Genomic DNA, 21,573 nt, shown 5'->3' on the forward strand with positions numbered 1-21,573 from the left:
TGTCATTGTGTCTCAGGCTGATCAAGTTGCATGCATGTGTGTGTGTGTGTGTGTGTGTGTGTGTGTGTGTGTGTGTGTGAAAGTGTGTGAGTGTGTGTGTGTGTTTTCAGCCCTTTTCTGGAAGAGGAGGAATGCAGGCCAGTGGGGACGTGTCTCAGGTGCCAATACACACACCGTGTACTGTACACCAGTACACCGACCACACACAATACACACACACACACACGCGCACACACACACACACACACACACACACTCATACACTGAGCCTTCTGTGAGCCTGCATGTATTTGCTCAAACACAAACGCAGACTAACATGTAATTGTGTGTTAATTAACCAACAGAAGCAGAAGTGCACACAAACAAACACACTCACTCACACACATGCACACACACACACACACACACACACACACAAACACATAACTCATCCACCCTCCAATGCACACCTTCTAATCAAACATCTGGAAACTGTTCACAATGACTTCTTCTTCTTCCTCCTCTCTCTCTCTCTCTCTCTCTCTCTCTCTCTCTCTCCATCTCTCGCCCCCCTCTCTCGCCCGGTTGTCGGCACGAGAGCCCCGCGCTGCAAAACGCCTCCCCGGGTTGGCGCGTCTGTCATCGCGCGAGGCTGAACCGTCTCGTCTGTCAGCGCAGATGAAAGGGCGTTTATCAGACGGGTGGGTTTTAAACATGCCCCACATAGTTTATATTGAAATGATTATGATAGACAGACATGACAGGGCACGCCGCCCGGGCTGCAGAGCACACGCTGCGCCGGGCGAGCCAGAGACAGGGGAGAGAGAGAGAGAGAGAGAGAGGTGGTGAGAGAGGTGTCTGCCTCGATCGAGCAATTTAGTGGCACATTAGATGAGACCACCTCGCAGCGTGGCACTTACCTCGCCGCTAACTACTATGTTCAGTAAACCGCTAAGTGCCACCTATTACCCTGCAGCCTTTGCACTACAATGCACCGCTGACTTTACTGCGATAACACACGCCACACAATACACACACACACACACACACACACATATCTGCATGAGGTATTGATTAGCTAAACTCCCAGACAGCCAGTCGAACCTTTGTGTGCCGTTTCCAAGGTTACGGGAAGCCGGTGTCAGACAGGACGGCTTGGGAATAAGACGGAGAATTACAGACGCTCGTAAGGGCCCGGACGATGGAGAGCGTGCATTTTGACAGTCACACTGCAAAAAGTCTACATCTTACCAAGATTATTTGTCTTACTTCTAGTCAAAATATCTCATTACACTTAAAATAAGACATGATCACCTCAGAAATAACTTGTTTTTGGATGATTTTCACTTGTTTCAAGCTAATTTTCACTTAAAACAAGTGAAAATTACCTTGAAACAAGACACAAGTGAAAATTTGCTTGTTTCATTGGCAAAATTTGTTTCTTGTTTCAAGCTAATTTTCACTTGTTGAGATATTTTGACTAGAAATAAGACATTTTGACTTGAAATAAGACAAATAATCTTGGTAAGATTTGGACTTTTTGCAGTGCAGTGTCTTGGTATGAGAACCAACGCCAACACTGAAAAGCTGCAACCTGAATTGTTTCTTTGTGAAATCAGCGGTGGCGGAACAACGAAATAAAAAAAAAAAAAAAAAAACATTTTCACACATATCCCCGGTGCAATCTATCCCTTCCACTCTGTGTGATTTGGTGGGGTTTCCGGTTCGTCTCCCTTCACCCTGACGCAGTGGGGCTGGATGGGTATTTGCTTGTGGAGGTAAACCATCAAAAACCTGCATGTGAAAAACTCCGAGCGATCGCTTTTTCCACAAACACGGACACGGATACCCGGAATAGCCCGCAGCCCTCGGGGGGCACTAGGATCTATTTCCTGCCAAAGAACACCGGCACTCTGTATTTATACACCAACAACAAATACAAATTAGAGGCGGAAGGATACAGTTTGCTGGTGTTTTTCAGCAGGAAACAGATGCCAATGAAACTCTTCTTCCCTCTTGATATGCTAAAATATAGGGATGAAATGTTGACGCATAAATTCTGTGATTCAATCGCATCAATCTGCTGAAAGAAAGGAATACATAGAACTGCCCTGACTTTGGTCTGAATTGATATGAAATGCTTTGGATTGAATAAGATGCAATTAAATCTTACAGAGTACTATGACTGGCAACTTCATGGCAATTTCAGAAGAAAAAAAGTTGTGTTTGCACATGCTGATTTAATGGATAAACAATTTGGGGTGAAAATATTGAAATGCCTCGTGGTTTTATAACTGGAAATGAAGTGTTTCACATGAAGAAAAATATCATTTTAATTGCCAGCTAGTTAATGTTGAGATTATGACCCCCACTGTAATATTGCATTGTGAAAATGTGCTTATTCTTTGCCATCCATCAAATGCATGATGGCGTTTGTACCCGCCAGCGGCAGAAGTAACAAAGCAGGTATCCAACACCAAGCACACTTCAAAACGACACTCGATGTGTGTGTGTGTGTGTGTGTGTGTTTTGAGACGTTGCGTGTTGGAGTCAGTGTGTGTGCCGTGTCAGGTGGCGTGGTTTCCTGCTCAGTGCCCGGCTGATAGACGCTGATCGATGTGCGCCGCCTGCTCCGTGTCTCTCAGCTCCCCTCAGTGCTGATCCCCACCCGGGGATTTATGGAGCCCGGGGGCTGATCCGCAGCCAAATTATGTGGGCGGGGCAGGCCGGACTGCGCCCCTATCCATCTTCCCCCGCTCAACTCGGCCCCGCAAACAGAACGGGAGAGAACAGAGGGCTTCATTTTTCCACCACCGTAAATGCTGGGTTCTGTCAGGGCCACAAATCACCTCGGGAGACAGAGTGGAAGTGTCCGCGCAAGCTGCCGGGTTTGAACTCGACATCAGAGCGACAGCCGAGATGTTCTCCCAGCATGCAACACCGGATCCCCACCATTCCAGCCGTGGCGGCAGAAGCTGTAAGACCGCGGGGTTCAGACGGTCGGGCTCAAAGACGGCTCCGGCATGAGAGAGCGTAACGAACATGGGGACTTTGTTTTCATTTGCTAAATGCACACAAAGCAAATCCATGAACCCCCTCGAGCTGTGAGCCTGAGTATCCTGGTCATGATCGGGTTTTTGAAGTATCCCATTTTCGCGTTTGTGCCTCATACCCCGTTTCAGAAACCCGAATAAGGCCTTACCCATGTTTTGAGAAACCTGATCATACTAGCTGGAGCACTCTGAAAGAAACCGGGATACTGCTGCATGTACACATCCTATCCTGGTTTCTGAACCCTGCCGCCTACCTGCACAGATGCAGCCTCAGCCAGGTGACGTAACGGAAATGCATACAATGGCCATAGCAATTAGTTGTTTTTTTTTATCTTTCGTTGATGAAAGAATGAAATATACTCGGCAGTTTAGATGGGAGAGAGCATCGACATGCTGACCTGCTGTAAACAGACTACAGGACACCAGTTTCCCAAAATGTGCGGTGGAGGAAGTCGGGTCACAAAGAAACGTCACGACACGGCCAACAGTCAAAACAAAAGAAGTGGCTCTGATCCAGCAGCTTTCAAATTTAATTTTAAAAAATTTTCATCTCCATCATAACAACATATCTTCTTCTACGCATCTTCATCCTCTGCTCCCCTTGTCCTGACAGCCTGACACCCCTCAAAGTGGACGCCATGTTTAACATTTCCTGTTGCTCTCTTCTCCCATTGCTGGCAATAAGGTGGATAAGCCAAATCCGAAACGCGTTGTTGATAATAATAATAATAATAATAATAATAATAATAATAATACATTTTATTTGTTATGGTGCCTTTCATGGGACTCAAGGTCGCCTTACAGTAAAAATAAATACAAAATACAGCATCAGCAGTAAAAAAAAAAACAAAAAACAGCATTGTTGGCATTCAAGAGCGCTGAGCTCACTGTAAGCCAAAGTGCTCTCATTTTCAGCGGCCACAGTCAAACTAATTTAAGGTTAGCCGTTATAATGGAATATCAGATTTCAAAATTGCAGGTTGGTTTTTGTAAACATCACATTTACCTGCGCAAAAAAACAATACAGCGATCAGTAACCAGAGTACTAGTTTGTGCCATGTATACACAAATACGAATAACCATGTTTCTCTGTGCTTATCCCATAGACCTGGGATAAGCCTCATAAGCAGGAAAACTCAAGTCCATGTAAATTCAGTCCATATCAGATACATATTCTGATATCTGCTGGTTGCATTAAAGCTACACGTCATTAATGCTTCACCTACATCGAACCCAAGATGCCATTGTTTTATGGCTGCAGCATCACATCAAATATGCATCACTTTATTAGACACATTTCCCTGGAATTCAGCAGGACATATTTGGCATCTTTGGAAACCTCGGGATCTCCACTAATAATCCACAATTTAAAGTAAAGTTCTGTGGGTTTGAACAAAGCATGGCCGTGCAGCAAGCATTTGCAATGACTAAGCCACCAATGGTCTCTTTAAGAAAAACCTCCACTGGGCGAGAGTGACTGTCTGGCCTGAATCCCACTTTAAAGTGATTGTGACTGTTATTTTTTTTTATTATTGTTTTTTATGATGCACACACTGTAAATGTTAATCCAAAGCAACAGAGTCTCCATTAGGGTTGGGGTAAATAATCCACTGGCAGCCGGTCTGTAAACATCTTGTCACTGACGAGAGTCCAGCTTGTTCAAATGGTAATCACACCGCAGAGAGAGAGAGAGAGAGAGAGAGAGAGAGAGAGAGAGAGAGAGAGAGAGAGAGAGAGAGTGTCATATATGGTGCTGACTGATTTACCCTGCTTTGGCTTTGCTATAGCCGTGCATGCATATTCACCGGTCCACCGCTGTGTTTCCGTGATCTGCAGCTGGATGGCGCTGTCTCTGTATGAGTGTGTGTGTGTCAGATCAGAGAGAGAGAGAGAGAGAGAGAGAGAGAGAGAGAGAGAGAGAGAGGAAGGAAAGATAGAAAGGGGTGCAGAGAAATTTAAATGAACATCAGGGCTCAAAGAGAGAGAGAGAGACGGACATAGAGAGAGAGAGAGAGAGAGAGAGAGGAAGAGAGAGAGAGAGGAAGAGAGACAGTGGCCAGCGTGGGCCTCACTGTTCAAACAACTCAAAGTTTGCCGACGCGTCGTCTGCCTGCCAGCCCTGAGACAGCTCCGGCTCCAGGATTTCACACACCTACATGCCACATTCTCAAACCGCCTGACACTCATTTCGTAAAACACACACACACACTCCACAGCGCAGGCACACACACACACGCACACTCGCACAGACAGCATTATACGATTTATAAAAGCACACTCACACACGAGGCGCCCCGGATTCTGACACAGAAAGAATCACCGGTTGTCACGTGACCTGCACCTCGTTGCCATGGCGACTCCCACTTCTCCTTGAACATGTTTGTCACATGTAGGGTTCGGTTGGGCGGCAAAGCTGCCCCTCTCCATCCATACAGATACAGACAGAGAGAGAGAGAGGAAGAGAGAGAGAGAGAGAGAGGGACGGGTGGCACGGACGTTCAAATAATCCGGAATTAAAATAATGTTTGTATAGAATAATCTGAAATGGCTTCGTTGTCCTGCTTTCCTCTGATTGGTATCCTGATGGGTCAAAGATCCATTCTGCCGATGCATTTTATTGGTGGCTTTACTAATTATTTCACACTAAGACACCAATTAGTGACTTTCTGTTTTATTCTGTTACTTCACTCTGTCTACTTCAGAGGAAATATTTCACCAGGACTCATAATTATGCCATAAAAGTCACAATTACACACACATACTGAATGCAATGAAATAATAGGGACATTTACTCTTTTCATGAGAGAGTAAAAGCCATTATTCCTTATTGATTTTTCTTATTAAATCTGTACTGATCACAAAGGAGGAGATGCAGATGCAGAAAGCAGAAAGCAGAGTTAGAGAACAATTTATAAGTTTTGAGATGACTGGGATGTTGACGGTGCAAAATGAGCTGCAACAAAAAAAAAAAAAAATCAGGAAGTTGGATAGATATTTATGGACTCCTGGGACTTTTTTTGCTCTTTGTTACTAAATGTGTGGATGGTCCTGACCACGTTGACGCAGCAGAGCTCAAATGGAGAAAACCTCCTTCCACCCACTCGCTGCAGCATGAAGCCCGATGCTTTGTGCGGCCCCGAGGAGAATGGAGCACGGCTGCCCGTAAAAGACGGAGTTTTCCTCCGCCTGAACCCGCAGCTCAGCCTCATTCGGCTTGCTTGTTTGTTTAGAGGAAAGCCGAAGCGCTATAATAATCTGTTAGGCGGTTTGAGCCTCGGGCCACAGACTCCGACGTCACTGGCCGGCTGTCGGAAGTGGAGGAACGCTTAGCGGCAAAATCAACAACAACAACAACCGGCGGCAGTGCCAGTGACCGCGACCGGAGCTCCGTGCGAGGGGAAGCGAGGCGGCCCGCGGGGTTGGGGTTGGCTCGGGATCACTCGCATGCCGGCCATACCAGCCTCAGGTGGGCCAGGCCGGCTCGTGACGGCTCAGTGAGCGGCAGCCACGTACCTTTGACCTTTATAGCGTTACAATAGCAGCTCTGCATGAACCTCACCAGGCCTCTCAGCTCTCCAGCCGCAAGAAACACAGAACAGGTCCACATGAAGAGTCGGGGGAGAGCTGACCTCCAAAGAAATCACCACGAGTCGACTTTTTCGGTTTTAGTTTAGAGCCATGATGGTTTCAGTTGTCAGGCACTGAATTTCAAAGTGGAACTGGCACGATTTCACACATGAGCCGGGTGGTAAGTCACATAAAAGCATCTCGAGTAGCAAGTTTGAGCTGCAGTGAGATAAATAACACTAATTAAATCTGTTAAATCCCATTGTTGTGGGCATAATAGCCTCATAATAGCATCATTGCAAATGCACACTGCAAAAACTCAAAATCTTACCAAGAATATTTGTCTCATTTCTAGTCAAAATGTCTTATTTCTAGTCAAAATATCTCATTACACTTAAAATAAGACATGATCACCTCAGAAGTAACTTGTTTTTAGACAATTTTCACTTGTTTCAAGGGAATTTTTACTTGAAAATTTGCTTGTTTCATTGGCAAAATTTGCCAGTGGAAAAAGTGAAAATTCACTTGAAACAAGTGAAAATTGTCTAAAAACAAGTTATTTCTGAGGTGATCATGTCTTATTTTAAGTGTAATGAGATATTTTGACTAGAAATAAGACAAATATTCTTGGTAAGATTTTGAGTTTTTGCAGTGCAAACTGAGCTTGTGAGTGCTACTACTTTTTTTTAGAAGTAAAAAAAAAAAAAAAAAAAAAAAAAATTAAGCTGAAAACCTTGGATAAATTGTAACAAACTGCCTGTGAACAGAGTCTATTAAAAGCAAGAATTAAAAAAAAAAAATCCAATTTATTCATACATATTCCATCATATATTTAAACTAACTAATGTGTCGTCTCTTGGTTCTGGCATCAGTCTCTCTGCATTTGAACGTTAAACACAGACATGCCACTGGGCAGAAACAGGGCGTCACTTAATGAGAGTCCAAAAACTCGACTCCAGCAACACGGGATTTGACTCTGAAAACATCACTACACAAATGTCACACACACACAAACACATACACATGCCCACGCACTCTGACACACACATGCACTGACCTTTGCAGGTTTTGCCGTCGGGCTGCAGGGTGAATCCCACGGGGCAGCTGCAGCGCACCCCTGTGGCCGTGTCTTTGCATGTCCGGTCGCAGCCGCCATTGTTCACGGCGCAGGTTTCTGCAGACACACAACATGCAGCGGGACAGAGGTGGAAAAAGAGAAAGAGAAGGAGAAGGAGGGGGAGGGGAGGGGGGGACGTTAAGCTGCTACCCCTTTCTTCTGACATACAGTCTGACCATGACAGAGAGACTATAGACACTGAATGTGATGTGGGTTGAGACGAAGCTACATGCACTAGAAGAATACACAATAGGACAACAGCATGGTACAGGGTTAAGGCTATAATAATCCATTATGTCTTCTTAAGGTATATGTAGCTTTCTCAGTGCACAAAGTAAAAGAAAACACATCATGACAATCCAGTTTTCCATTAGAAAAGCGTCACAGGATACGAGACATGTCAAATGCAGTAAAATACAGTCAGTTTTCGTCCAGGCAAAGTCATATTTTTTTGGATCACAGTGCAGATTATTCCAGCGAGTGGACACACACAAAGTACAACTTTCTGCTGACAAGAGAAGGTGAAGAACTCCTTGACCTGAAGGCGCCTCCTGTTTCCAAAAGTGACAAGAAAACATTCGTTAAAACAAAACAAAAGGTAGGTTAAGGTGAGTAGAGAGAAGGGAAAAATGAAGTTAGTGCAGGGCTGAGTGAGTCTGGAGCCAACGTGTATATTTTACCCCAGAAAAATGTTCTTGTACGTGGCGCAGATAAGGTTTGCTCGGACTTGTGAATATTGCCTGAGCTGATTCCAAAACAAACAGGCGCTAATGGTAACTCTAGCTCACCTGCACAGCCGCTGTTGCTTTAGCAAAGCTCCGCTCGCACTTTCCCAATGGGCCTCAAGAAGTGCTGAGGAGGCTGAAACCTGACGTTGATTCGTGTTTGTTGAAGGGGATTCAATAAAACTGAGATCTAATAAGGAAATTTTGCATAGGAACGGCTCTGCTCTCGGCGGGTTTGTAATTCCAGGGAAAGCCGTCTCCGTTCACAGCGATTGGCGAAATAGTCTTGGAGGCCCACACGTATCACTGTTGTCATGTGAAAACCTCGGAGCTGATTTTCACACTGCAAAAACTCAAAATCTTACCAAGATTATTTGTCTTATTTCAAGTCAAAAATGTCTTAATCCTAGTCAAAATATCTCATTACACTTAAAATAAGACATGATCACCTCAGAAGTAAATTGTTTTTAGACAATTTTCACTTGTTTCATGTGAAAATTTGCTTGTTTCATTGGCAAAATTTGTTTCTTGTTTCTAGCTAATTTTCACTTGTTTCAAGTGAATTTTCACTTTTTCCACTGGCAAATTTTGCCAATGAAACAAACAAATTTTCACATGAAACAAGTGAAAATTGTCTAAAAACAATTTACTTCTGAGGTGATCATGTCTTATTTGAAGTGTAATGAGATATTTTGACTAGAAATAAGACATTTTTGACTTGAAATAAGACAAATAATCTTGGTAAGATTTTGCGTTTTTGCAGTGCATGCAATTCATCTCGGAGTTGAGAAAACCCTGCAGCCTCTGGGCTTTGGAAACCCCACTGGGCAAATTGAGAAAAAGCAAAGTCATGAAAGCCCGAAACAAGGCTGCTTCAAAAGTTGACATTTCAGAAATTAGAGATTTTCACCAAGCGACAGTGATATGTAAATCAGAGATATTCCTCTCCTTTGGCAGCTTTTTCCCCCATTTAATTAAAATGCCAGGAGATTGTGCGCTTGAATGAAGCGAGGAGGAAATAGGAAAAGCCCTTTCAGGCCGGCAAACACACTCGCATCGAGAGGTCACCGCATTAGCATAATGCCCTTTTAGAATGCAGAGTCACAAACAGCACCTTGTCCGAGCCAAGACAGCCGATGCTCTCCACCAGAGGCGGGAAGGTGTCTGCACACTGGTTTGCGTTTCAATCATGCAATCCCAAACAGCATCAGACTCACTCCCGCTGTCTTTCTTTTCCATTAATCTCTATTTTCTGCCGCTCCCTCGCAATTTATTCCTCGCTACGCTTATCTGTCATTTGTGCTCATCAATTTTCTCCTATTCATGTCCGCCTCTCGCTCTCTCTCTCTGGAGACGTTCTAAGGAGATCAAACTATTTCAAAATACCAAAATATGTCCAGAATGGCAAAGTGTTTCAAAAACAGCACGGAGGAAAGAGGCTGGAAGGACAGACACTCCATCATCCAGGCATCCTGTCTGATGGCTGCTGTAGGGTACGGCAGCAGACCCCAATCTGCTTGGCTCTATGTGTGTGTGTGTGTGTGTGTGTGTGTGTGTGTGTGTCAAGGTGCACATACCTGCACAAGAGCACAACACGGACGCAAATGTGAGTGCGTTTCCCCGTGGGCACGTGGGAGGTGTGCGCATGCATATGTGCGTACACTTGATGTGTGTGTGTGTGAGTGGAGGTGGTGTTTATGGGTCAGAGTGATTTATTCTGAGTACAGTGGGCCCTATCATTAGCCGAGGGTGAGTACAGTCCTGCTCAGAGCCCCTCTCCTGCCTGCCTGCCCGGCCGCCACGCCCAGCCCCAGGGCCAGGCTGAGCGCAGGAACACAGACGCACCGCTCGCTCTGATTGATGTGCTGGACAAGCCCCTCATCCCCCTCTCCAAGCCTCTGCAGCCTCCACCTAACCCTGCATACTTCTGTCTTAGCCTCCTCCCCGCACACGTCTGTGTGTGTGTGTATGTGTGTGTGTGCAGGGCGCATATTTCTGCATACAGCCTCCCTGTCATGAAACATTAATTTCCAAAATGTCTATTAATTACGAAGAAAAGAGGTTAAAACCCTGCACAGTATGCAAAAAGTATGCAAACTGTAGAGGTATAACCAACTGCTTTTTGATGTGGACCTTATTTTTCGACCAATCGATTCTGACAAAAAAACTTGTCAATTGCATCTTGCTGTCCTGCGTTCACTGCTCTTCAGCACAAACCTGCAAGGCTGCTGTATAGTCAAACAAAAAAAATCCACCTCAAATGCACCAATTACCTGTTCTGCAACGAGGCTTGTCAGTAAAAACATGAAAATGAAAATTAATTCTCCTGTCTTGTGCAGGTTTGACACTACATTTCATTTACATAGTCTCTCCTGACCAGTGGCAGCTCCCTGTATAAACGTGCCACTATGCAAAGCAGTGCAAAAATAAATAAAGCTGCGAAGTCATGGATAAACTGAAAATTAAATATATGCATGTCTCACTATGGAGTTAGTGTGTCCGTGTGTTGAAAAGGCGTGCTTTGAGCGCTTTTTGGACTATACAGGACAGGCTGGCAAACAAGACATATATAGCTCAGTGAGCTAATTGTCAAGAATTTGGCCAGAATCGACTGGCATGATGGGAAATATGGTCCAGGCTGAAAATGGCCACAGTTATGCCTTCATTTACATACATTAAATTATCAGGCTGTAGTAGTAGTTGTAATTTTATGGCATTGCTCAGAGAATAGCTCATTTTGGAATGAAGTTCTCAAGCTGTTCATCATCATAAAGTAAACGATTTGACCTTAGATAAAAGAGAGCGATAATTGGGTGAATTAACTCCGAGGGAAATATCAAAATGTATGATTTTCAGAAGACGGGAGGTTAGAAGACACCGGCAGTGGAGGAGGAGGTGTGGCAGGGAATCCAGCGGCTGGTGAGAGACGAAGACGACTGGTCTGTCTTGTTCATGTGAACGTGGGTGGGAGGAGGGGGGGAGGAGGGAGAGGTGGGGGGGGGGGGGGGGGGGGGGGGGGGGTCACTGGCTGGGTGCCAAGGCAAAAGTCGGTAAGCGCAACTTTCCTGCTGCCGAGTGAACCTCATCTGCGGGGATTACAATATGTCAGCACGGGGTCGAGGAATGGCGGGGAAGACGGTAAGCATACACACGTCCATCACACTCCTCACACAGGAGCGCTGACCGCTGCAAACCACCCTTCCCCTGAGCGGAGGACACATGTTCTATTGATTAAAGCAGGAGAGAGAGAGAGAGAGAGAGAGAAAACCACGTATGCTGTGTACACTGAAGCATCATGCCAAGCGACCGCAAATGCCGTACAGTCTTAGAAAGGTGCGAGGAGGGGCGCGATCGCCTTTCACGACTCAACAAGATTCCCTTTTGCGCGGCGATGAGCCACGGAGTCGGCCGTCCGTCAGCGCAGCTCCCGCCTGCAATCACGCAATGCGCAAACACCGCCTGTCCAGGGATGAGTGGTTTATTTGAACTCGAGAGCTGCGGCGAGCAAAGCACCACTGGCTCTCTCTGTTCGACACTTCCCTCACATGTGTCCAGCACCTGGCTCTTGATTTAGCTCTGTTCATTCAATATCCACATCATGAAATGCGACGGAGTGACTTTTCATCGGCTCGCCCGCGCTCCCTCCTCTCCCTCTGCCGTCTCTTTCCTGTCAGGTCTCATTCCCTCCCTCTTCTCCAACCTCTCCTCAGTCCCGGCGGCAGGTTTCCATAATAGCCTGCGCTGCACTTCCATTTGTCTTGATCAGCGTGTTGTCTGCGCTGCCCGCTGGCGTTGGGGGGCATCGGGTCTACAGCAGCGGCAGACGTATTGAGACAGCCGCGCCGTGTGTCAGAGGAAGCAGACAAACTGATAGCAGTGTCAAATCTAACACACTGATGCTGTTCAGGGCTTGCCAGTCCACCGCCGGGGTGGCCTCCGTGATTCCCGGCAGGCACATGCATGCACGCTTGTCCATTCATGCACGCATGCATGCGTGCACACGGGCGCAAAAGCAGGCTTGCACATCTGTATGCACACACCGGCTCTCAGTGAACGGCACAGCAACACTTTTGCCATTTGCAGGATTCTCTCAAAGGCATTTTGGTGGGAATTTTGAAATGTTCATCTACAATATAATCTAACATTTAGTGATGTCAGTGAATTCTACATGCAACACAGAACTGTGCTTCCCAATGGTGTGAAGATGACAATGACACTGACTACACCGAATATAAATCGTATATTTAAGAACAGTAAAACACAGAGGTACAGGCTGAAAATTCTTCAGATAAATGGACTATAAAAAATAATCCTGTTTCGGGAGATTAAAGGAATAGCTCATCCCTTAATAGAAATTCATCATCATGTACTCACCCCCACATCAGTCAAAACTCCATTAAAGTTAGCCCTGTGCCGACTTTACCCCTTTTTACACACTTAAAACGCCTGTTTCCAAACTATTGAAGTTAACATGAAACAGCTATCTCTGTGCAGCTCCAAAAACACATAAAATATAGATCAAACATCTTGTGCGGTATAATCCAAATGTTTTGCAGACAAACAAGTGCACTGTGGGTCCAAAAGTCATTACCTCCGATATTTTCCTGATAATACTCTCACAAACTATGGGCCAAACACGCATACGTCTGGCTACCTGGATTATGCTGCACAAGCTCTCAATTTTTGATAGACAGTCCATGCTTTTTTGGGTGCAGGTCAATTTTCAGATCTATATGTCCGATGAGCATTCAGGGAACTTTGTTGGGGAGCAGCTAAAGACAGACATCACTGGAATGAAACCTGGAGGGAACTATTGCAGAATGAAGGGTATTGAAGTATCAAAAATCTAGAGAAACTGCCTTTCAGCCTGCATTCACGCCTTCATTTGAGCAAGCATCTGCTCTCCGACACACTTAGTTGCTACGAACTCCTGCGGTGCTGTCCGTGACTCTGACCTTTGACCTCAGTCTGTAGAGAGGAAATAAAGGAGAAATTGCTTATTTAAGGAATCAAAGGGTATCACACAGAAAACATTGTGTTATCACAACTGGAACACCATCAGGAGACGTGACAAACTGGTACATCAGGAGGTCAGACAGGGTGTAGCCGACGAGGAGGGATAAAATATTTGGTTAGGTTCTGGAGGGAGACGAGAGAGGACAGAGAGGAGGAACAGGGACAAGGAAACCAAAACCTAAAGCTCCTCGTCCGACCTGCTGTCAACAATGGGCAAAATCGGATGAAATGAAACACATAAAAACACAGAACAGCAGGTCAACTCCGGGCAAACACATCGGAAACTACAGTACATTGACTGGCAGGCGTTCTGAAGGTACTTCTGTCTTAGAAAATGAAAGAGTGGTTAAATTGACAACAGTGCAAGATGAAATCAGAGCATGAAATGTTGCTTCAGAAGTAGAATTAGTAATGGATCACCCATTTAGTTTGGGTTAGTCTGATTAATCGAGCCACTGTATGTTCTTCAGGGGGGGGGAAGTTCACTAATTCAAGGCAGAAAAGGTTTGAAGGCCCAAATGAGCAGAAGCAGCGGGGCGCAGTCCTCTGTGTCAAACTCTTGTTTTATACTAAAAAGTCCATTTTCCTCCACTGCTTGGAGTGGAGCAGTAGGGACCACAAAGATACAGGGTTTCTACCTAGAGACTAAATTATGGCCTTCCTCAAAGTAGGAGCGCCAGACTTTCTCACCAACCCTGAGCAATAACAGAAGTCATTAGTTGCACATTTAACAGTAAGTGTTCATTGTCTTCCCTCCTCCTCCTCTGGTATCTCAAAGATAGTTACGGCACAAGTGAGAGCCAAAATACTCCAAAGAGAGGAAGAAGAACAAACAAAAACAAACAAAGAAACAAAAACCAGTTTGGAGTAGACCAATGGTTCCTGAAATGGGTCAGCAGTTCCAAGGGGTTTTTGATGGAGGTCCAACGAGTCAGTTTCAGTTTTACTTCAATCACTCAACGCACAATGAATGTCATCACAGGGTTCACTCTACACACTGCAGGTATCACCTCAGCAGTCACTTAATTCTGTGAGATGCACCCAACGACAAAACTCTAAGACGGGGTCCGCTCTTATCAAATGGGGGTTCGTCTTCTAATGTGTGCCTTTGAGGGTTTTTGATTCATAAAAAGACGTTGAGGCCTTTATTCAATCAAAGCCAACATCTGGAGGTAGCCGAGGTAAAGAAAGCTAAAGTCTTCAAAATTAAAAGGAAATACGTCCATTTGGACGCTGTACACTGCAAAAAGTCCAAATCTTACCAAGATTATTTGTCTTATTTCAAGTAAAAATGTCTTATTTCTAGTCAAAATATCTCATTACACTTAAAATAAGACATGATCACCTCAGAAATAACTTGTCTTTAGACAATTTTCACTTGTTTGAAGTGAAAATCTACTTGAAACAAGTGAAAATTAAATTAAATTTTCACTTGAAGCAAGTGAAAATTCTCTAAAGACAAGTAATTTCTGAGTTGATCATGTCTTATTTTAAGTGTTATGAGATATTTTGACTAGAAATAAGACATTTTTACTTGAAATAAGACAAATAATCTTGGTAAGATTTTGACTTTTTGCAGTGTATTGTCTGATCTTGCTGACTTCTGGATGATTTTACAAAAGGCCCAAACATATTTCTGCACTACAAGGCAAGGGCTGAGCTCTCTGAGATGGTTTGAGCATCACCAGAGATATTATTGGACCGGTGTTGCCCTCACCTTTATTACCCCCTCTGAGATTTGTGGGTACAACACTGTTGTCCAAGGTACGGCAGAGGAGGGTTATCTGGTGTACAGCGCTGGGAATGAGATGTAGTCCTGAAATTGTGGAGCAATTCGAGTTTGCAACGTTTTTTCCTTGACACAAGTCTTCTAACATCTGAGGAATGGTACCTGGCCGTGCCCCTGAAATGTTTTTAGTGAGGTGCAACTGGGATAGTGAATGTTAGTCACTGAAAGACACCTAGAGCTATCCAGAAATATCACAGGTAGAGTTGGGGAGGCAGGGTTTAAATGAGAACAGCGACCTCTTTTTCTTCTTTTTTTCATCACGTTAGATATAGTTGCAACAAAACTGTGACCTTGGGAGAAGACACAGTGGGCACCAAAAGGTTGTCAAAACAGCAAAAGAAAAGAAAATTTATATAAACAAAATTTTAAAAAAAAAAGAGAGAGGAGGACGAGGAGGAACGGAGAGGAGTAGAGTCGGGGGGATACAAGCACAAGCGCCATGGCAACACATAGAAAGAGGAAGAAAAGAGTTACCCATAAGTAGCCGCCGTTTCACCCGCTTGTCCACATCAGCTACTGACGTGGCATTGAACTCAGAGCTCTCAATTGCAGCCTCATCTTTCTCTAAAACACAAGTGACAAGGGGACAAACAGTGAGCAGCAGGTTAATGAGAAGCCCAAATGACCAGACCTTCAGCCCCTCTTGGCGTTTGAGCAAAAAAACCAAAGCCAAGAAGCAAGAAGCGATGAAGAAGCGCCAAAATCCCTGTTAGAGTGTTAATCCCCAAACAAATGATAAAAATCTCCCAGAGCAAATAAACAAAATGGAAAAAATGATCAGTATCAGTCTTTAGTTTTTTTTAAAAAATGAAGCAGGAGGGAGGGGGTGGAGGGGGCGGGGTGAAGGGGTTGAGGGAGGACAAATAATAATAAAAAAAACAAAGAGGTGATGATAATTTAGAGGTGAAGGGGTTTTGGGGGATGAGGTGAGGTGGGGTTGGGGTGGGGTGGGGTTGGAAGTTAAGGGGTGGGCGGGGTTTATTTCTGATGTTGACGTTGCTGTTGTCGCCGATGGTGTTTCTGTCTTCCATATCAAACGGCCACACTGTCAGCAATGAAGAAGAAGAAAGAGACGGGAGAGGAGGATACTGGGATACTGAGGAGGGGAGGAGGAGAGGGGGAGCAAATGAGCAAACATGTCCAGGACAAGCTGCCTAATAAGTGATGGTGGGAGTAGAAGCGAGGGACGGAGGAGAGGAGAGGGGGGTGACGATGACCAAAAAAAAAAAAAAAAAAAAAAAGAGGGGAAAGGGTGGCACGGGAGGCGGGGCGGGGGAGGACGAGAGGTCAAACACCCTGCGGCAGAGGGAGGGACTCGAACAAACTGAGCGATGACGAGATGACAAAGAAGAAAGGATGACAAGAAAGTACGAAAGAGAGAGAGAGAGAGAGGAGAGAGAGAGAGAGAGAGAAGGAAGGAAGGAAAAAGGTAAACCCAGTCCCATCATGGCCCACAATGGGAGAAGTATATGAGGGAAGGAGGGGTGCGCACATTGAGAAATGGGGGGGGTGGGGGGTGTGAGGAGGGGAAGGGGAGGGCATGCACAGAAAAAAAGGAGGGGGGGGTCGGGGGGGGGGGGGGGGGGGGGGGGGGTAGTCTGGGGGCAGCGCTGGTTGCCTGTTTGTCTATGGAACACATCACAACTGGCTTTAACAGTCAACGCTGGAAAACCACGTTCCCAAGCTGGGCAGGGGGGGGCTGAGGAGGAGGGAGAGAGGGAGGAAGAGGAGGAGGAGGAGGAAGAGGAGGGGATGGTTTTGTGAGGGTGAGGTCACGGTTAAGATGGCATGCAGATACTGGCTGAGGGGCTGAGGGGCTGAGCGGCGGTTTGGGGATGGCTGGGCTGATGATGATGGGCGTCGGGCTGGGAGAGGGACGCTGCCTTTCACTGGGCCTGAGTCATTAGGGCTCTGAATGAGCATCTCTCTGTGAATGGGGGCGCAGGGCCAACGCCACTTGGTGCAAAAAAAAAAAAAAAAAAAAAAAAAAAAAAGGACCGTGGATGCCTTTGATGTACACACTAGTCCTATGGAAGGGGGGAATTTTTGGATGCCGGGGTAATTAACGTCCCTTCCATTTGCCCCAGCCCGGGCCCGCTACCGCTTTCTCTCTCTCCTCTCAGGCGCTTGATGGACAAAGTGGAGGACTCTCTGAAGGACACTCGGGGATGAATAGGGGCTTTCTGGCGCTCGGCTAACCGGCGAAATGTGGTTATGTGAATGTATGTGGGTGCGATTGTTGAATGGAATCGAGAGCCGGCGCATACCAGCGTGCGTGCTTTTGAGCGTCAGCCCGCTTGAGTGTGTGTGAAAATCTCTCAATGTGTGTTGGACAGTGAGGAAATGCAAGTGTACGTATGTGCATGTGTGTGTGTGTGTGTGTGTGAGAGAGAGAGAGAGAGGTGGATGTGTAAGAAAGGGGAAGAGAAGAGTCCCGGGCCGCTCCTAAAGAGGCTATGGGACTAAGCGGTTCTTGGAGGCCCACAGAGAGGGGGGAGTGTTTAGAGAGCCAAACCTACACAGGACAAGGAGGGGGAAGAGTTAATCCACTGTACACTACCACAGCTAGGAGGAGAATGGTAACCAATGCACTGGCAGGAAAACAGGAGGACCAGGATTGTTATTAATAATTATAATAAATGTACTGCAATTCAAATCAAATGAAAAGAAAAAGTAAATAAATAATAAAAAAATAAATAAAACAGAACAACAAAAATAAAAGGAAACAAATGCAGAGGAGGGTCTCCCATGCTAGGCAGGCAGGCAGGCAGGCAGACAAACAGGGAGGGAGAGAGACAGTCAGACAGACAGACGGACGGACGGACGGAGAGTCAACGCCGCCAATGGTGAGAACGGATGGACAGATGGACGGACGACACGGCATGTCCGAGAGGAGGCATGCAGCAGGGACGGCGTGACAGAGGTGTGTTACGGAGAAGGGGGTTGGAGGATTTGCAAGGTCCCTGTCTTCTCGGTTAAGGTGTACACTGCAAAAACTCAAAATCTTAGATTATTTGTCTTATTTCAAGTCAAAAATGTCTTATTCCTAGTCAAAATATCTCATTACACTTAAAATAAGACATGATCACCTCAGAAATAACTTGTTTTTAGACAATTTTCACTTGTTTGAAGTGAGTGAGAAAAAGCCACCGCTCATCCGTAAGCAATATGCTTAGAAAAGGTGCTGGAGCTGAGCTTAAGGATAAAGATTACAAAAACAGCAACCGCACACTCAAACACTGTGCATATCAAAATTTACTGCAAGCTTTCGGTCATATACCTTCTTCAGGCATATATCACTTGTTTCAAGTGAAAATTTGCTTGAAACAAGTGAAAATTTGCTTGTTTCATTGGCAAAATTTGCCAGTGGAAAAGTGAAAATTCACTTGAAATAGGTGAAAATTAGCTAGAAACAAGAAACAAATTTTGCCAATGAAACAAGCAAATTTTCACTTGAAACAAGAGACAATTGTCTAAAAACAAGTTACTTCTGAGGTGATCATGTCTTATTTTAAGTGCAATGAGATATTTTGACTAGAAATAAGACATTTTTGACTTGAAATAAGACAAATAATCTTGGTAAGATTTTGCGTTTTTGCAGTGTATGGAGCAGGGGGGAGGGGGAAGAGGAGGAGAGGAGGGGGGGGGGGCTGATGGTAGTAGCGATGGGTGGGGAATGAAAAGTGGAGGTCAGTTTTTGCGTTTTTTTTTTTTTTTTTTTTTCGGGGTTGGCACGCTAACAGGATTTCCGTTGCTCAGTGAGGCGGTGGATTTCTTTTTGGGACATGTAGAGAGGAGGAGGAGGAGGAGGTGGAGGAGGTGGAGGAGGTTGAAGGTGGAGGAGGTTAGGCTTGGTTTTAGTGGGAGCTCAGTGTAAGTAAGATCAGGCTGCAATTGAGATGTCCGCTCTAACACAGTGTCACACGAAACCCCCGACCCCCCCACCCAGAGGCTCGTCACTTTTCTCGCTTTCCTCTTGTACACTGCTGATCTCTTTGAGGGTTTTGTCCTTATTTCCACCTGATTTCTTTCTTTTTCTTTTCTTTTTCTTTTCTTTTTTTAAACATGGATGCTCAGACAAGACAGGCAATCAGTTACTATCACCAGAAAGCAGGAGGAGAAGGAGGAGGAGGACGCCGAGGTGGAGGAGGAGGAGTAGGGAGGAGGAAGGAAGAGCGTAAGGACAGCGCTACACAAAAGGGGCAAAAAGGGGGGTCGGGGGAGCCAAAGGTGGGCCCACAAAGCAGTTTGGGGACACTTGGACCACAGACACAGAGGTCCTTTCTCTCATCAAAGTTCGAGAGAGAGAGGGCAGAGAGAGGTAGAGAGACAAAGAAAGAGAGAGAGAGAGAGAGTAAGGACACAAGACAGGGATCGAAGGAGGAGGAGGAGGAGGATTCCCGCTCCCCCCCTCGTTCTTTATGCAGTTTCCTCTTCGCGGCCTTCGTCGTTTCCCCCGCCGCTCCTCGACGCGGCTGGAAAGGAAAAGGTTATCGGCACAAAACCCGGTTGCTGCTGTGTAGCAGTCGAGCAATCTGTTTGAGGCGGGAGAGAGTGAGAGAACGAGAGAGAAAGAGAGAGAGAGAGATGGAGATGCAAGGAGAGACGGAGGGAGAGAGAGAGAGAGGGGGAGAAAATGTGTTTCCAGTGTTTGAACATAGCAGGAAGCACAGCACATACAAAAAAAAAAACTGTACTCTCAATATCAGATAACTCTGGATTTGTATGTGTGAGGGTGTTAAACAGCAGAACAAGTCGTAGAAAAACACGATTCCAGTTAAAACACCGATTCATTACTGAGTCAACTCCACTAACAGGGTCAGGAATGAGAGTAATGCAACCGTGCTGCGTGCAGGTAAATCTATTATGTCTATTATGGTTGGGCTGGTGGTTGTGATCTTATTAGCTGGCAGTCTGTGTACCTAAGGGTGCAATCACACCCACAGCCTGTTTTCTTTGGTCTGAACCAAATTGCGAGCGAACCAGGGCTTGAAAACCGACGTCAAACGAACTCACAAGCAGCTCATTTATTGGAAAAAAAAAAAAAAGTTTTGGTAACTTGTCATCCTGTGAGGTTTGAGATTTTGGCAGCGGGAGGAGTCAAAACAAATCCGATTCCACATCCTGTAACCCGAGCGAGGCATGATAGAGTTGTTTGCGTGTCTCCGTGTCGTGATTTACCTTCTCCCGCTCTTCGTACCAGCTGGGAACACCTGATGTGAACAAAATGAATTGAGGGAGAAAGTTGTTATGCTGGGCCCGGCGAGCACGAATACCTGGCTATCGGATGACAATATCCGTCTCCTAATACCCATAAAACCTTGCATTTCGGGGGGCGTTTCCTGCAGTGGGTTCGGATTATGTTCTCATTCCTAACGAACCACACCGCAGCTCTCCTGGAAAAGGACTGAAATGCTTTCTCCTCTTGGTGTGGTTATCCGGCGCTTTCCAAGTTCAAAGAAAAAATCCTTCCCCAAGTGCCCAAAAGAATCAAAGTAAAAGGTGTAACCACTTAAGAATTTGAACTCGCGTCAATATCTCAATTCTCAATGTGTTCTTGCACTCATGTCAAGAGACACTGCCCTGCATCAACAGCTGTGATTGTATCTGTCGGTCACAAATAGCAAAAGTGTATTCAGCAGATGGATTTAACTCTGCGTACAATTTCACAAAGTAGTTTTTCTGCATTTATTTTTTAAACATGAATGGGTGTGAATCAGGATAATTTATCATTGTTTTCTGATCCCAAATCATATTCTGTACACACTCCTGCATCTGATATTTGTGATGGACAGATGCGACAAGAAATCAAAAAAGAAAACCCAGATTGGTCCTTTAACTGCCAAATCAGATGATTCTGATGATGAGGTTTCTCTCCTCGGACATCCATGTTCCCGATTGCAGGATTTTGATCATAATATCTTCCTTGATCCTCAATATTTTCCTGTGAGTTTTCATTTCAGTAAAGGTTATGGATCTGAGTCATTTACTAACATTTTTGGTTACAAGTTTCTCTTGTGCATTGAAACTCTTTGACTTTGTGTCTTGGTTTTACATGGATTCATTAACCCTATAAAGCCATTTGTATCATATACGATACACATTTTCAATTCCGTTTTTCGTTTTCGGTTTAATCAATACTTGACCAAAATACTGTTGTATACCTTTGAACACTTCCCCTGTTCACCCTGGACCATACCATTGGCACTTCAAGTACATATCATATAGAATACACCAGAAAGGTCGTGTAATAACATATTTTTTGATTTTTCTTTTTTATATATATTTTGTCTTTATAGGCTTTATAGGGTTAAGTCAGAGGTTCAA

At 45.2% G+C, this 21,573-nt stretch overlaps 1 protein-coding gene across 3 annotated transcripts in view; it reads right to left on the minus strand.

Annotated features, from left to right (window-relative positions):
- scube1 (signal peptide, CUB domain, EGF-like 1) overlaps nucleotides 1-21,573 on the minus strand; it is a 135,767-nt gene that overhangs the window by 39,215 nt on the left and 74,979 nt on the right. For 2 of the 3 annotated variants that reach the window (XM_030046179.1, XM_030046178.1), the window contains exon 7: nucleotides 7,657-7,773. In XM_030046179.1, the coding sequence (XP_029902039.1) occupies nucleotides 7,657-7,773 (117 nt within the window). Of the gene's footprint in view, nucleotides 1-7,656; nucleotides 7,774-15,720; nucleotides 15,811-21,573 lie in introns of all 3 variants that reach the window. The other variant, XM_030046180.1, reaches the window with a different exon arrangement.

This window comes from Myripristis murdjan, chromosome 23 (assembly GCF_902150065.1).
Source record: "Myripristis murdjan chromosome 23, fMyrMur1.1, whole genome shotgun sequence".
Lineage (NCBI taxonomy): Eukaryota > Metazoa > Chordata > Actinopteri > Holocentriformes > Holocentridae > Myripristis > Myripristis murdjan.